The 15224-nt window shown below is 45.5% G+C and overlaps 3 protein-coding genes across 3 annotated transcripts; all 3 read left to right on the top strand.

Annotated features, from left to right (window-relative positions):
• Positions 1-270: 270 nt before the first annotated feature.
• On the top strand, positions 271-597 carry LOC113938993 (keratin-associated protein 17-1). The gene has a single exon (XM_027624543.1). It carries the CDS (start codon positions 271-273, stop codon positions 595-597), a length of 327 nt encoding a protein of 108 aa, XP_027480344.1.
• Positions 598-6185: 5588 nt separating this feature from the next.
• Positions 6186-7796, top strand: LOC113908082 (keratin-associated protein 16-1). Its single transcript, XM_035724417.1, has 2 exons — positions 6186-6640; positions 6746-7796. Exons 1-2 carry the CDS (start codon positions 6186-6188, stop codon positions 7794-7796), a joined length of 1506 nt encoding a protein of 501 aa, XP_035580310.1.
• A 4808-nt stretch (positions 7797-12604) lies between these two features.
• Positions 12605-13999, top strand: KRTAP29-1 (keratin associated like protein 29-1). The gene is made up of 2 exons (XM_035724416.1): positions 12605-12624; positions 12946-13999. Exons 1-2 carry the CDS (start codon positions 12605-12607, stop codon positions 13997-13999), a joined length of 1074 nt encoding a protein of 357 aa, XP_035580309.1.
• The last annotated feature ends 1225 nt before the right edge of the window (positions 14000-15224 follow it).

Genomic DNA, 15224 nt, shown 5'->3' with positions numbered 1-15224 from the left:
TTTCCGAAGATGTATTTTTACCCTCTGGACAAATAGCAGTTGGGCCGAGTGGGGCTTTTTTATGAGTTGAGGTACTCAGAGCTGGAAAATAAACAGGCAGCTAATGAAACGTTCTTATGGAAACTGGCATAAATAATAACAAAGGAAACATCCTGCCCCCTGTGCCAACACCCTCCGCGGAGGGGCTATAAAAGCTGCTGGCCACCGGCCACCCTCAGACGTGGGGAACTCTGGCCGCGCTGCTCACCTGCCACCTGACCCGCCGGGACCATGGGGTGCTGCCCAGGGGACTGCTTCACCTGCTGCCCTCAAGACCAAGACTGCTGTGAAGTGTGCTGCTGCCAGCCCGCCTGCTGCGGCTGCTGCGGCTCCTGCTGTGGCTCCTGCTGTGGCTGCGGGGGCTCCGGCTGTGGGGGCTCCGGCTGTGGGGGCGGCTGCTGCGGGAGCGGCTGCTGCGGGAGCAGCTGCTGCGGGAGCGGCTGCGGCTCCGGCTGTGGGGGCTGTGGGAGCGGCTGCTGCGGTTCCAGCTGCTGCGGCTCGTCCGGCTGCTGCGGCCCCGTCTGCTGCCAGCCTACGCCTGTTTGCGAGACGAAGTGAAGCCCTCTGCCCCCTCCAAGGAGGTGGCCCAAGCAAAGCGTCCACCTGCTGCAGGTGGAAAGACTCCTTGTCTCCAGGACCTTCCTGGCTCCCAAGACAGCGTCCTGCCTCCGTGTTATTTGTAGGTGAGGGCTTGTTCTCCAACACCTGCCCTGGGGTTTCAAGGCCCTGAGAATAAGAGCCAGATGCTGGTGAGAAATGGAAGCTGGGTCCCGTCCAGAGTGATCCCTGAAGCTCACAGGGTGAATCCCCATGGCTTTATTTTCATGGACTTAAATGTCTTGTCACTGTGAGGCGTCCTCTTAACTCAAGGTGGCTTTGGAACTGACCCGCCTCCTCAGCTTTCTGCTGCTTTTGAGTGCAAAAATTTCTCTTTGTTAACTTCTTAATAAATTCGAGCTTGCTGGCATAACCAAATTAGTTCTCCGGCCTCTTCTTTGGCTCCCTCTTGGGCACTGGGCCGGGAAAATTTACCCTGGCGTCCACAACTGGGTTTTTGAAATGTGGTTTGTGGACCAGAATCCCCTTGCATCAGAAATGTCTGGGGGCTAGTTAAAATGGAGATTCTGGAGCCCTCCCCGACACAGGCAGAGTTAGAATCCACAGGGGTGTGGCCTGGCAATCTGTGTTTTGAATGAGAACCCCAGATGTAGACTAAAGCTTCCATGTGCTGCATGAGATTCACTTGGGGAGGTTTTAAAAACACGGATTCGTAGGCTTCACCATTAGAGATCTTATCCATTAGCTCCAGGGTGGCGGCCTTGGGACCTGCATTTTTAAAATGCAGTAAATGGTAAATGCTGAGGCTGGCCAAGGTTTAATCTTGAGCATGGGGTATGGTTTCCTTCAGCAGTATAGTTCCCCTAGAATGGTTCTGCAGGAGGACTCCAGGTTTGGTCAGAACTTTCTGGCAAAGTCAGGAAGAGGCTTTGGTAAAACAAGCTTGATTTGGAACAGAAGAGATTCATGTGGCAGAACTTTGTGAACACAGTGCCTATGGATGTTCTGGGAATTCCAGTTCTTTCTTCTAGCCAAATGCTTTGACAAAGTCTCCCTCTTCTGGGTCAGGTTTTCTTGTCCTGAAACCAGCTGTATTTCTTCTGCTTGAGTCCCAGGGATGAGAGGGGAGAACCTCCATCTGCTAGGTGGGGCCTCAGCCAGGTGTGTGTGAGTCCAGCTGGAAGGCTAAAATTCAGAAGATAGTTGATTCAACTCTTTGCTGAACATGATCTTAAGCTACATGTGGAATAAAATTTATTTTGCTCTTGCCTTAGGAGAACAATAGTTATTTTTTATTCCTGCAAAGCAATGTTTCAGTCAACAAACAAGCAAAAATATATGTTTTGATTATAAACATGGCAATGATCTCTGAAAATATGAAAAAATACAGAAAAAAATGAAGAAGGAATAATAGCCACCTGGATTCTCAACTTCAACTTCAGCATTTATTACTGACAGAGATATTTCCAGACTCCTTTCTAAGCACATTTACAAATAAAACTGGGATTACACTATTTTTATGTTTTTGCCTTTAAAAAAATTGTTCTTTAAAATTTATTTTTATTTTTTATTATGTTCAATTAGCCAGCATATAGTACATCATTAATTTTTGATGTAGTGTTCAACGATTCATTAGTTGCATATAACACCCAGTGCTCATCACCACACGTGCCCTCCTTAATACCCATCACCCTGTTACCCTATCCTCCCACACCCCTCCCTCTGTAACCCTCAGTTTGGTTCCCGGAGTTCAGAGTCTCTCATGGTTTGTCTCCCTCTCTGATTTCTTCCCATTCAGTTTTCCTTTCCTTCCCCTGTGGTCCTCCATGCTATACCCCAAAGATACAGACGTAGTGAAAAGAAGGGGCACATGCACCCCAATGTTCATAGCAGCAATGTCCACAATAGCCAAACTGTGCAAGGAGCCGAGATGCCCTTCAACAGACAAATGAATAAAGAAGATGTGGTTCATATATACAATGGAATATTACTCAGCCATCAGAAAAGATGGATACCCACTATTTGCATTGACATGGATGGAACTGGAGGGGATTATGCAAAGTGAAAATTTGTTTTTTATAAACCAACTTCATTAAGGTATACTTTATATATAATAAAGTACATACAGTTGTAATGTACAGTTTGATGAAATTTGACAATTGTATATACTTAAGTCACCACCACAGCATTCAAGATACAGAACTTGCCATCATCCCTCAAATTCTCTAGTGCCCCATTTGCAGGCAATCCTCCCCACCCCTGATCCCAGCCTCAGGCAACCATCAGTTTTTATGTCACTATACATTTTGCCATTTCTAGAATCTCCTGTAAATGAAATCATGCAGGGTGAACTCTTTTCCACTTAGAATAACATCATTTATATTCATCCTTGTTTCAGGTATCAATAGTTCATTCTTTTTTGTTAAATAATATTACATTGTATGAATAAAGTGCATGAAAAAATATTCATCTACTGTTGGGAATTTGGGTTGTCTCCAGTTTTTGGCTATTATGAAGAAAGTTGCTATGAGCATTTATGTATAAGTTTCTGTGTGGACATATGTTTTCATTTATTTTGGATAAATACCTAGGTATTGGATTGCTGGATAAATAGTATGGGAATGTTTCACTTTATAAAAAACTACCCAACTGTTTTGCAACTGTCTTGCCATACCATTTTGTATTCCCACCAACAATGTCTGAAAGTTCCAGTTGCTTTGTGTCCTTGCTAACACTTGATATTGTCAGTCTTTTTATTTTTAGCTTTCCTAGCAGCTGCACAGTGGTAGCTCATTGTGTTTTCATTTCTTGGTTTCATTTAAAAGCCCAGCAGTATTAGTAGTGTCTTACTTGGGAGAGAATTCAAAATTTGAATCTGCCCTGGTTCAGTTTCAGACTCTACTATTTAGGTCATTTTTGCTCTTGTTGGAATTGGCCTCTTGAGAACTAGCTCTTTAATTCCCAGGACAAAACCACAGCCAGAGCATGCCAATGGGACAAAATTGCCAAGAGAACAACAGGTCTGCATCAAGTAGCTGTGATTCAGAGTAGCTGATACTTGCATTGCTCATGGTCATGGTCTCCTGATGGGTGAGAGCAGTGTAGTGATTTCTTTGAATTACTGACAAAGAGATGCCCTTCTTAGTTGTCCACAGAGGTCCTCATTCATTCATCAATAAATATTAATTGTGAACTGCCTATGTATCAAATATTGCTCTGGGTGCTGGGTATATATGAGTGAATACACAAAATCCTTGCCCTCATGGTGCTTATATAATGTTAAGGGAGATGAGAGCTATAAGAATAAAGTAGAAATAGGCTTGATTGTTAAAAGATCTGCTTATTCTACATAGCAGGGAAGGATTCTTTGAGATGACATTCCAGCATAACAGATGATGCCATGTTGAATTTCTCAGCTGAGAGAGTTTATAAGGGACTTGTGGGAGGAAGGCCATCTCCATGTGAATTTCATTGCTGGCTTAGCTGTGGAAGAGAAAGTGCATGGAGAGGACCTCGAAAGGTGGGGATCAGGATTTTGGGGGCTCCTTCTCTGCTTTGCCCTCTGCAAAATTGTCCAAAAGTCTTCTTTTCCAACTGTCTGAGAGCTACACCTCAAGGATGACACTTCTTGTTCCTAATCTTCCACTTTCAACCACCAGCTCTATTGATTCTGCCTCTTTACAACCTCTCATATTGCTCCAGGCCCAAGGCACTGCCCAGTTCAGGTTGTCACTATGAAGATTTTGAGTAATTGCCCCAGACTCCTAATGGTCTCCCTGGCTCCAGACTTGCCCTCCTTCTCCTATACCTTCACCACAGCCAGAGAGGTCTTTCCAAAAGGCAAACATGGTCAAGCACCCAGGTGTCAGTGTAAAATCTAACTACTTATCATGGTGCACAAGGCCTTTTCATGATTGAGTACCCTTCTAGTCCCATTGCTGTTCCTTCCTGTCCCCGTGTACCTTTCATCCTGGATATGGAACCATTTACTGCTCCCTAAATGTATCATGCTTCTGAGAAGGCTTCCCTAATTTCCTAAAAACCATGTTGGTGTTTCTCCTGGGTGCCTCCATAGGAGCTCGGGCGTCTATCTGTCATAGCACTTGTATGTGGACTGTACCATAATTGCTTATGGATGTATCTATTTCTCTCCTAAACTTGGACTCCTTGAGACAGGAATTGCAGCTAATTCTTTTTGTATCCCTTACACAGAACCCAGTGATGGCTGAATTGAATGGATGAATGAAAGAGAAATTGAGGGAATGCATAAATTAATGAATGAAGGGAGAGATGATGAATGGATGGCACAATGGTTCAGCTTTTCTAAAGGAGAGCTTGCATTTGCATTGATGTTGAAAGCACATAGTGGAGGCAGGCCTTTACTGAGCAAGGATGTCAGGCCTTGGTGTTTAGAAACCTAGGGTACATTTCTCATCTCATGTCTGTCTCAAATAGTAGCATTGACATGCTTTGAGAAAGCATTTGTGTTCTTTGCTTTTGTTCACAATGTCTTTGCAAAAGATCTCTTGTCTTCCCTCTTTATCCTTTGGGTCTTTGAGGTGTCTTTCTTTTAGGAGCTATTAAAATCACCAAAATCAAGAGGGATTCTTGAGGGCCACTGAATGCTTGAGGTGTGGGTGGGTGGAAGGAACACAGGGAGGAGAAGCAGAGAGGCTAGGTCAAGTGCTTTCTAGGGACAGGTAGAGCCAGTGGTCTGGGGCGGGGCTGTTCATTGAACAGGATGGAGGACAACACAGTGGGCTAAGCCTATGACATGTGGGTTTGACAAAGTCTCTTAAGAAAGGTCAGACTAGACAGAATGGTGAGAAGGAAGGAGGGCAGCCCTAGATTAGGGGGCAAGCTGGGTGGGATCTTTAGCAAGTGACTTAAACTTTCTGATTCCAACCTTTTCTTTCTTCTTCTTTACCTATAATGGGGAGAGATGAATTCCTATCTCAGGGGATTGCTGATGGTTTTAAATAGGACCATTGCTGTAAAGTGCAGTCATTTAAAATCCAGCCCAGATAGCCCCTCTCCCACAGAGCTCACCACAGCTCCCCTCTACTAATCCCTATATGTCTATTGTTGACTTTACCATAGCATTGCAATGAGTTTATCTGAATGTATGTCTGCCCACCAGAGACTGAGATCTGTGGGGATGGGTGAGTGGGTCCTATTCATGTAGGCACACCTGTGTCCCCCAGAGGACCTGGTACAGAGGACTAGAAGATGGATAAATTATAAGTTCCTTTCTTCTTCCCCTGCTCATGACGCTCAGAAACACAGGTCATTCAGTTTGAAGGCAATGATGCTTATTCCAAGATGACCTGTTGCTCCAAGGATTCCAAATTTAGCAAGTCAATAAACAAACAACTTCTTTATGGGTGGATAAACAACTTCCAGATCAACAAACCTTGGCATAATAAGATGTTCCTCTGAAAACTGGCTCAAACAGCAATGAGGAAAAGATGCAGGGGCTCCAAACAGCACATGTCGGTGAGGGGGTATAAAATTGAGGGCCCCAGAGAGCTGCCCCAGTCAGGCAGCACCCCTCTCAGCACTCACAAGGGAGCAGAGGCACCCCCACCATGTCTGGAAACTGCTGTTCTAGGAAATGCCCGTCTGTGCCAGGCATCTCTCTCTGCTCCACTGAGGTAAGCTGTGGAGGGCCTGTCTGCTTGCCTAGTTCCTGCCAGAGCCAGACATGGCAGCTGGTGACTTGCGAAGGTACCTGTAGATCATCTAGCTGTGGCCCACAGTGCTGTCAGCCCTCCTGTGCCGTGAGCAGCTGTGCCCAACCTGTGTGCTGTGAAGCCACCATCTGTGAGCCCTCCTGTTCTGTGAGCAGCTGTGCCCAACCTGTGTGCTGTGAAGCCACCATCTGTGAGCCCTCCTGTTCTGTGAGCAGCTGTGCCCAACCTGTGTGCTGTGAAGCCACAATCTGTGAGCCCTCCTGTTCTGTGAGCAGCTGTGCCCAACCTGTGTGCTGTGAAGCCACCATCTGTGAGCCTTCCTGTGCCGTGAGCAGCTGTGCCCAACCTGTGTGCTGTGAAGCCACCATCTGTGAGCCCTCCTGTTCTGTGAGCAGCTGTGCCCAACCTGTGTGCTGTGAAGCCACCATCTGTGAGCCTTCCTGTTCTATGAGCAGCTGTGTCCAACCTGTGTGCTGTGAGGCCCCTTCCTGCCAGCCAGTTCTCTGTGTACCCACTCCCTGCCAGTCCATCATGTGCAAAGCCAGCTGCTGCCAGCCAGTCATCTGTGAGCCCAGCTGCTGTTCAGCTGTCTGCACTGTGCCTAGTTCCTGCCAACCAGTGGTCTGTGAGCCTACTTGCTGTCAGCCGGTCTGCCCCACACCTAGCTGCTGTCCATCTGTCTGCTCTGTGGCTAATAGCTGCCAGGCTGTCGGCTCTGACCCCAGTCCTTGTGAGCCATCTTGCTCAGAGCCCAGCAACTGCCAGTCAGCTCCCTGTGTGGCTCTGGTCTGTGAGCCTGTCTGTCTTCGACCTGTCTGCTGTGTTCCAAGCCCTTGTGAGCCACCTTGTGTCTCCAGCACTTGTCAAGAGCCCTCTTGTTGCATCTCCAGCATCTGCCAACCCATGTGCTCTGAGCCCAGTCCCTGTTCAGCAAGTATCTGTGTGCGCAGTCCATGTCAACCTACCTGCTACATAGTCAAGCGCTGCCGGTCCATCTGCCGTGAGCCCGTTTCCTGCCCATCTACCTCCTGCCAACCACTCTGCTGCCGCCCGGGGTCTTCTGCATCTGCCATCTGCCAACCAACTTGCTCTCGGACTTTCTACATACCCAGCTCCTGCAAACAGCCTTGCACCCCTTCGGTTTCTTACCGCCCAATCTGTCGTCCAATCTGCTCTGGACCCATCACTTACAGGCAGCCATATATGACATCCATCTCCTATCGCCCTGCCTGCTACCGCCCATGCTATTCCATCCTGCGCCGCCCGGCCTGTGTCACTTCACTCTCTTACCGTCCGATCTGCTCCCGTCTGCCTTGTGCTGACTCCTATAAACGGGATTGCAAAAGATCTACTTCTAGCCAACCAGATTGCACTGACTCAACGTCCTGCAAGGCCGAGGTCTCAAATGCCAGTCCCTGCCAGCCCAGTGAAGCCAAACCCACCAGCCCAACCACCCGTGAAGCCGCAGCCAGCCCGCCTACTGCCACCAAGCCTGCTGACCACTGATCTGGCCTCAGCCCACTGATTCCTGCAAAGCAAACCTCCAGCTAGAGAGAAACCTTAACTACCCTCCCCAAAGCTCACAATGACTTAGTTAGAATCTTTCTGCACCATCACTTGCCATCTTCTTACACTTCAAAGAACTCACCAGAAATGTCAGTCTCCTAATGGTCCAAATGAAGGTGCCCTGGGCATCTAGAGGGGGTCATTCTGGGTTCCTGCCTGCTGCTGCCATCAAGTTGAAAAGAGCTACTTCACCACATCATCTTGAGTCCCTTTCCCAGCATTAAGTTTTTTCTGTCCTCATGCATGTGTTCCCTTTCTGGGTGTACTCATGTTCCTTGGGGACTTCTTCCATGAGAAAAAGATGTTTAACTGTCCAATAAAGTGGCTAAGTTGAAGTGACATGCTGTTCTTATTGCTCTGTTAATGTCATATTCTCATCAGCTAACTTGGTTTGTCTTCAAGAGCAGCTTTATCCATTCATCTATCCAACAAGCTTTATTAGAGAGCTATTAGCCAGGGACTGTGTTAGGCTGTAGGAATGAGAAAACTAACATCTCAGTCCTTGTTCTCAGGGAGCTCACTATCAGGATGGGGGTGGGGGAGACAGATAGGCAGAGAGACACTTACTTCATTGCATTGTGCTAAGTACTGGGTGAGAGGCAAGCATAGGGCAGTTTGAACTCAACAGGGCATGGGGAGAAATAAGGAAGACTTCTTGGGGAATGTGATACTGAAGCTGAGTCTTTCAGCACAAATAAGAATTAACCAGTCCAAAACCAGAAAGGAAGCATTTTCCAGGCAGAGGAAACATACAAATGAATGGGGCTTGTGAGCACACCATTCATTAGTGAGGCTTGGGCAGAGGTGTGCTTAGAGGCAGGTGAGCTCTGAGGTCAGCTAAGTAGACAGTGACCTGCCCTTGTCAGGCCTTGTAAGTTAGACAGAGACATTTTAGTTTGGTGCAAGGCTGACAAGGGGCCATATGCAGGGCAGTGACATGAAGAGCACTGGGTTTTGGAATGTCCCTCTGGCCTTGGTGTGGAGAACCGAATGAAGGAGCACGGACTTGGATATAGGGAGCCTGCGGAGCAAGCTAATGGCTTTGGGGTTCACAGTGGGATAAAAACAAGTGGGAGGTCACACTTACAATAAGGAAGATAACCTGGATTTCTTGTGCTGTGAGCCCATTTCCTGCTCATCTACCTCCTGTCAACCTCTCTGCTGCCACCTAGGTTCTTCTGCATCTGCCATCTGCTAACCAACTTGCTCTCAGACTTTCTACATACCCAGCCCCTGCAAACAGCCTTGCACTTTATGTTCTCCTAATCTCTTCAAGTCACACACCTTGTGTAAACTCCATACATACTCCCTTGCAATCCTAAGGACAGAGTCTCTTCAAAGTAGTCACTTAGTGCATGGCATAAAGGGCTATCCCTAGTCCTCAAGGTGCAGCTTGGGCTATCCTAAGCACAAGAGGGGGTGGACCGGGGCTTCTCAACTTTAGTGTTATTGACATTTGGGCTGAATAATTCTTTGTTGTGAGGACCATCCTTCACACTGTAGGATATTAAGCAGAATCTCTGGACTTTACCAATTAAATGCTAGGAGCATCCCCTGACTGTGATGATCAACAATGTCTCCAGACAGTAGCAAACAACCCTGGGGATAAGGGGCAAAAATCACCCCTGTTTGAGAACCACTGGGTTATACAATGGCAGAGGGAGGAACTCAAAGGTGGAACTTAACCAGCACATTGGTGTCAGGGTTACTGTCTCATCAGGCCATTGAGATTTATCTCCATCTCCTTACAGAGTCAAGAGGAGTTGGCCAGGGTTTTAAATCTCTGTCCCAAGCACAGTCCCAGTGATTCATGTAAGTCATAGCAATTCTTTGAGGTAAGATTTCTTTCCCTCTATTTTATAAGATGAATATGAGTGACAAAGAATCCAAGGGCCCATAAACAGAGACAAGAAAATTGTGGTATATTCACAAAATAAATACTATGCTGCAGTGAAAACAACTGGACAGGGACGCCTGGGTGTCTCGGTCAGTTAAGCATCTGACTTTGGCTCAGGTTATAATCCCAGGGTCCTGGGATCTAGTCCCATGTTGGGCTCCAGCAGGGAACCAGTTTCTCCCACTGCCTGCCGCTCCCCCTGCTTGTGCTCTCTCTTCCTCTGACAAATAAATAAATAAAATCTAAAAAAAAAAAACAACCCCCCCAAAACCCCACAACTGGACAATGGCCATATGCAAAACAGGGGTGAAACCTGACCAGAGTAGAGCTGATACAAAAAAGCCTCAAGACCACATATATGTTTAAAGCTCAAAAACAACACCCCCACACATGCATACATGTATGTATGAGTATACATACATGTGTACATATGCACATACATACACACAAATATATACCTTATATATATTCACAAGGGAATGCTAAACACGGAATTCAAGATAGCCACAGGGAGTAAGAAACACACAAAAGTAACACACCATGTAAATACATGTAACATACAGAACATACAGTTCTGTCCAAAGTTTGTGTTTTTTTATGCATCATCATGTTTCTTGATGTGATCACAACAGCCCTTGGTGGTATACCAGATATCTTTAGGGCCTTGAACCACAGCAAAATGAAAGATGTCCCTATTGAGACTTTTTTTTATCTTTGTTGAGGTATAATTGACAAAATTGTAAGATATTTGAAGTGCACACTGTGATGATTTGATATACATATGTATCATGAAAAGATTCCTCCCATCTAGTTAATTAACACATCCATCGCCTCATATTTTTGGGAGGGAGGAGTGTGAGAACATTTAAGTTCTCTTAGCAAATTTCAGTTAGGCAATACAGTGTTATTAACTAGAGTGACTATGTTATATATCAGATCCTCAGACCATACTCATCTTATAGCTGAGAGTTTGTACCCTTTACCAACAACTTGAGAAGTTTCTTTAGGAGGAAGAAAGGCAAGAACAGAATCGGAGAAAAATGGATGTAAAAATTGATCGTTTTAAAAACAATAAAAGTGGTGGGCACCTGGGTGGCTCAGATGGTTAAGCGTCTGCCTTCGGCTCAGGTCATGATCCCAGGGTCCTGGGATCGAGTCCCGCATCGGGCTTCCTGCTCAGTGGGGAGCCTGCTTCTCCCTCTGCTTCTCTCTCTCTCTCTCTCTCTCTCTGTCTCTCATGAATAAATAAATAAAAAAAATCTTTAAAAAAAACAATAAAAGTGGTATGTATGAGTATAGGACATTGACACCTTTTTCAGGTTGAAGTTGACATGGTTTCTCAAATATATTCATGTTTCCATCATGACTGACCTACTTGGTAAGACCAAAAGTATTTCTTCTGAAAGATGAGAGCTTTGGGATGTAGACAGGAATAAAACAGAGTGCAGTGATCCCTGCAGTTTGCAAGGTGCCAAAATGATTAGTGATGAGTTGGATGGCAAAAGGAGTGATTGGTGCTGTAACACAAAAAGCAATGGTAGAAAAAAGGTATTTTAATGACAAGGCTGAGGATTTCCCAGGCATCATTCTGATCAGAAAAATTTCTCTTCCTTTTAAAATGAGGGTGAGGAGGAGGGTGCCAAGGAGAAGGTATTCTTTAGCTGGTACTTTGAAAAGTATCTTCCAGAATTTCCAGCATTTTCAGTAATTGTGAGGCAGCTAAAAAAAAAATAAAAATAACCTGAGCAATAGCAATGTGGTTAATAGATAAACTCTTAGTACTTTGAATACTCGGGTAATGAGCTAACATGTCCCACAGAGTGAGTTAGTAGCAGAGCCAGAAAATGACACTAGCCCTGTTGGGATCCCAAGGCCATGATCTTTCTATTCTGTTGTGAATCTCTGGTGTAAACCAGGTCAGACATGGACCAGTGTGGGATGCTGAAGTTGTCTGATGATACAGAGCCAGGATGAGTCCACAGAAAGAGGGGAAGAATTAGGACAACCAATGCCTCCTAAGTCCCTCTTGGAAGAGGGTGATTTAACACTAAAATTACTTTGCAGTGATGTCCTTATATCACTTTTGGTTGTTGTAGTTTTATATTTATAGAATTTATATGTTGTGAACTCCATAATATGATTTAATTCTTGGCAAAATATTTTACAGTTATTAAAATTTCCAAATTAAAAGATTGTCTTTGGGTGTATGGATAAGTAGAGGTAAGTACTCATACCAGTTTAATCTAGTCACTGGAGTGGATGAAAGGTCCCCAGCATGGAGCCTGGGCCACCTGCCCATGAGTCAGTGCACTGCTATACAAATGTCAGTCTTCAATCACTATATTATAGTCTTTCTCTTCCACTCCAAAGTCAGGAGGTCTAACAGATAATTAAGACCAGAGGTTTTGGGGTCAGCCCAAACTAGGTTTGGATCTTATTTCAACCTTTTATTACTTGCATAATTTTGGGAATTCAGGATTTAAACCCTCTGAGTTAGTTTTGCTATAGTAGCGAGTATTACACTTACTACCTAGGGTCATCGCAAGATTCAATGAAAAATACAGTCAAGGACTTGGTGTATAGTAAGTATGCTATAAATGGAATGGAAGCCATTCCTACTACTGCTACTGCTATTATTAGTGGTACTAATAAAACTGAGTTTCAGGAAAACCAAATGGGAAATTTCTAGAAAGAAGTGGAGACATTGAAGTGCCTTTGGGATGCACTGCCTGATTTTCTGTTTGCCATCTCAGACATCACCCTCTTTCAACTAGGTCAAGGCTTCATTTCCTGATTGTCTAAATGGTGCAGAACGGCATTCCTGGAGGAAGAGCAGGTTGCTTTGGCTGGGATGAGGCCTCCTGATGAGAGGTTAGTTCAGGGAAAGCCCTGCTTCACGGAGGCTGGAGAACAACCTGTAAAAGAGACAGCTCATCCCAGAGCAGGACCAGCATCAAGGAATCCAAACTCAGCAAAGAAAACTCTCAACTCAACAGACAAGTTTTTAAAGTGGAGACAATATCTATCCAGGCTCCTGAAGCCTGCTAATCAGATGTTTGTAGGCAAGTGAGTAGAAACAATAACAAGGAAAGATGCTCTAAGTTGTATCAACACCCCTAGTGAAGGACTATAAAAGCCCCCATATAGTAGATGTCTTTCACACTCAGGTATACTGAGCTTGCAACTTCCTAGCAAGGTTAACATCAGTGCCACGGGGGACAGCTGTTGTCCCAGAACCACCATGGCCATTCCAGCTGTGCCCACTTTCATGTGTTCAAATGGTGGTGGCTTCCGAAATGGTATCTGTTTGCCTAGTTCCTGCTGGAGCAGAACGTGGCAACTGGTCACATGCCAAGAAAACCATCAGCCATCCAACAGTGCCCCAACTGGCTGTGAACCTGCTTCTTGCCAACCTACCTGCCTTCCAGCAACTTCCTGCGTTGGTTTTGTCTGCCAACCCATTTGTTCCTGCACAGCATGCTATGAATCTGGCACTGGTCAGTCTCCTTGTCTGGTTAGCTCATGCCAACCCTCCTGCTCGGAATCTACCAGTTGTGAGGCAAATTGCTGTGAATCCAGCCTCGACCAGCAAAGCTCCTGCCAAGAACCTGTCTTTGTGTCCGGATCATGTCAGGCAGCTTGTGGCCAATCGGTCTGCTGTGACATAAGGTCCTGCCAGCCATCCTGCTCTGAGGTAACTTCCTGTATCAAAAATTCTTGCCCACCAACCATCTGTGCAGCTAGTCCATGCCAGCCAACTTGCTGCCAACCAGGTTCATGTCAGCCCATTAACGGTGAAGATCAGCTCTGCAAATCAACTTATTACCAACCCATCTGCTACATTTTCAAGACTTGCCAATTGGTTCCCTGCGTGCCTGTACCCTGCCAGCCATCAACTTCTGTGTTCAGTTCTTGCAATCCTACATGCTGTGTGTCCTCCCCTTGCCAGCCACTTCACTGCCAACCAGCACCTTCCATATCCTTCATCTGTCAGCCAGTGGCTAACTGCCAGCTCCCATGTTTTGTAAAGAACACTTGCAAACGAGTTTCCTGTGGCACCATGCTTTCTGGCCAACCAACTTGTGATGGATCCACTTCCTGCAACCAAGGTGGCTGCGAATCCCCTTCCTGCCAACCAGCTTGCTGTGTGACAGGTTTAGGCAAATCATCCAGCAGTGGCTGCAATTGCTTTCGACCAACTGCCCCAAGTCTCTGCAAAACCAGTATCTGCTCGCCAACTTCCTGACAACCCAGTCACAAGTCCAGCTTCTGTAAGGAAACGCTTCACTGATGCAGCACCCTTCACACCTCCTCTGAGGTCTGCCACTATCTGCAAGTGCATTGCCACCCTGTGGGGCCCTCTTCTGGCTGAGTGCAAATGCTATCTGTGCGCTAACTTCATTCTGAGTCCAGCCCCATGATCTCTCCAGGTGCTGATGAGGGGATTAGTCCAGCCACTAAGAGATCTTTCTTCATCAAGGAGAACCTTTCTGCAAGCGTGGTCCACACTACACCTTGCATTTCCTCATGTTGTCAATTAATTTCACCTCAGCAAAGCCTTCTCTCCAGTTTTTCTTTCTTTTGATGTTGCCCAGTCTTTAAAAAGACTCCTTTGATGCCAACTGCTAATAAAAATGTGAGTGGTTAAGCATAATGAACAAAACTCTCAGAATGCTTTCATTCCTTTCAATGCACCCTTACATAGATTTCTTTCAGATCACATTTGAACATGATGACCTTGGGCCCTCTAAGTTAGTGGGTCTGCCTTGGTCTGCAAGGGTGGTTGGTGTCCGCAATTATAGATGCTCAAATTGGAAGGGAGAAATGAGAAACAATCCCTTGGCTTCCCATCTTTATATCACCAAAATATCTTTTGAGTTGAGTGGGCTCCATTTCCCCACAGTGAACAGACTTGGGAAGCCAAAGACAGAAATGGTCTAGGGAAGCCTCAGACTAAAATAAACTAAAGTTTTTGGCCATTGAGAATAGCTAAGGGTTGATTAACGTAACAGTTTTTTTTTTTTTAAAGATTTATTTATTCCAGAGAGAGAGAGAGAGAGCTAGCAGGCAGGGGCCGAGGGAGAAGGAGTCCTAAGCAGACTCTGCACTGAGTGCAGAGCCGGATCCCACAACCCTGAGATCACAATCTGAGCCGAAATCACGAGTTGGACACCCAACTGACTGCATCACCTAGGTGCCCCTTAACACTGGTTTTAATGATCAGTTCACTTAATGGACCATTTAAATAAAATGTAAAATTAGAAATTTTTGTCTGTTGTTTGTTTGCTTATGTTTTTGACATTTTAAGAGGCAGTTTTAAAAATAACTAATCTAAGGAAACATCTGACTGAATGTTCCTACTATGTAATTATCAAATGTAAACATTTAGGAGATGGTTGGACTGGTTTTCTTTTGGGGGAGGATTAGAGGGAAGTTTACAGAGTGTATTTGTAGCAATTATACAGAATCCT

Source organism: Zalophus californianus, chromosome 16 (assembly GCF_009762305.2).
Source record: "Zalophus californianus isolate mZalCal1 chromosome 16, mZalCal1.pri.v2, whole genome shotgun sequence".
Classification (NCBI taxonomy): domain Eukaryota; kingdom Metazoa; phylum Chordata; class Mammalia; order Carnivora; family Otariidae; genus Zalophus; species Zalophus californianus.
The sequence above is the reverse complement of the archived record's forward strand: the minus strand, read 5'-3'. Positions and strand labels throughout refer to the sequence as shown.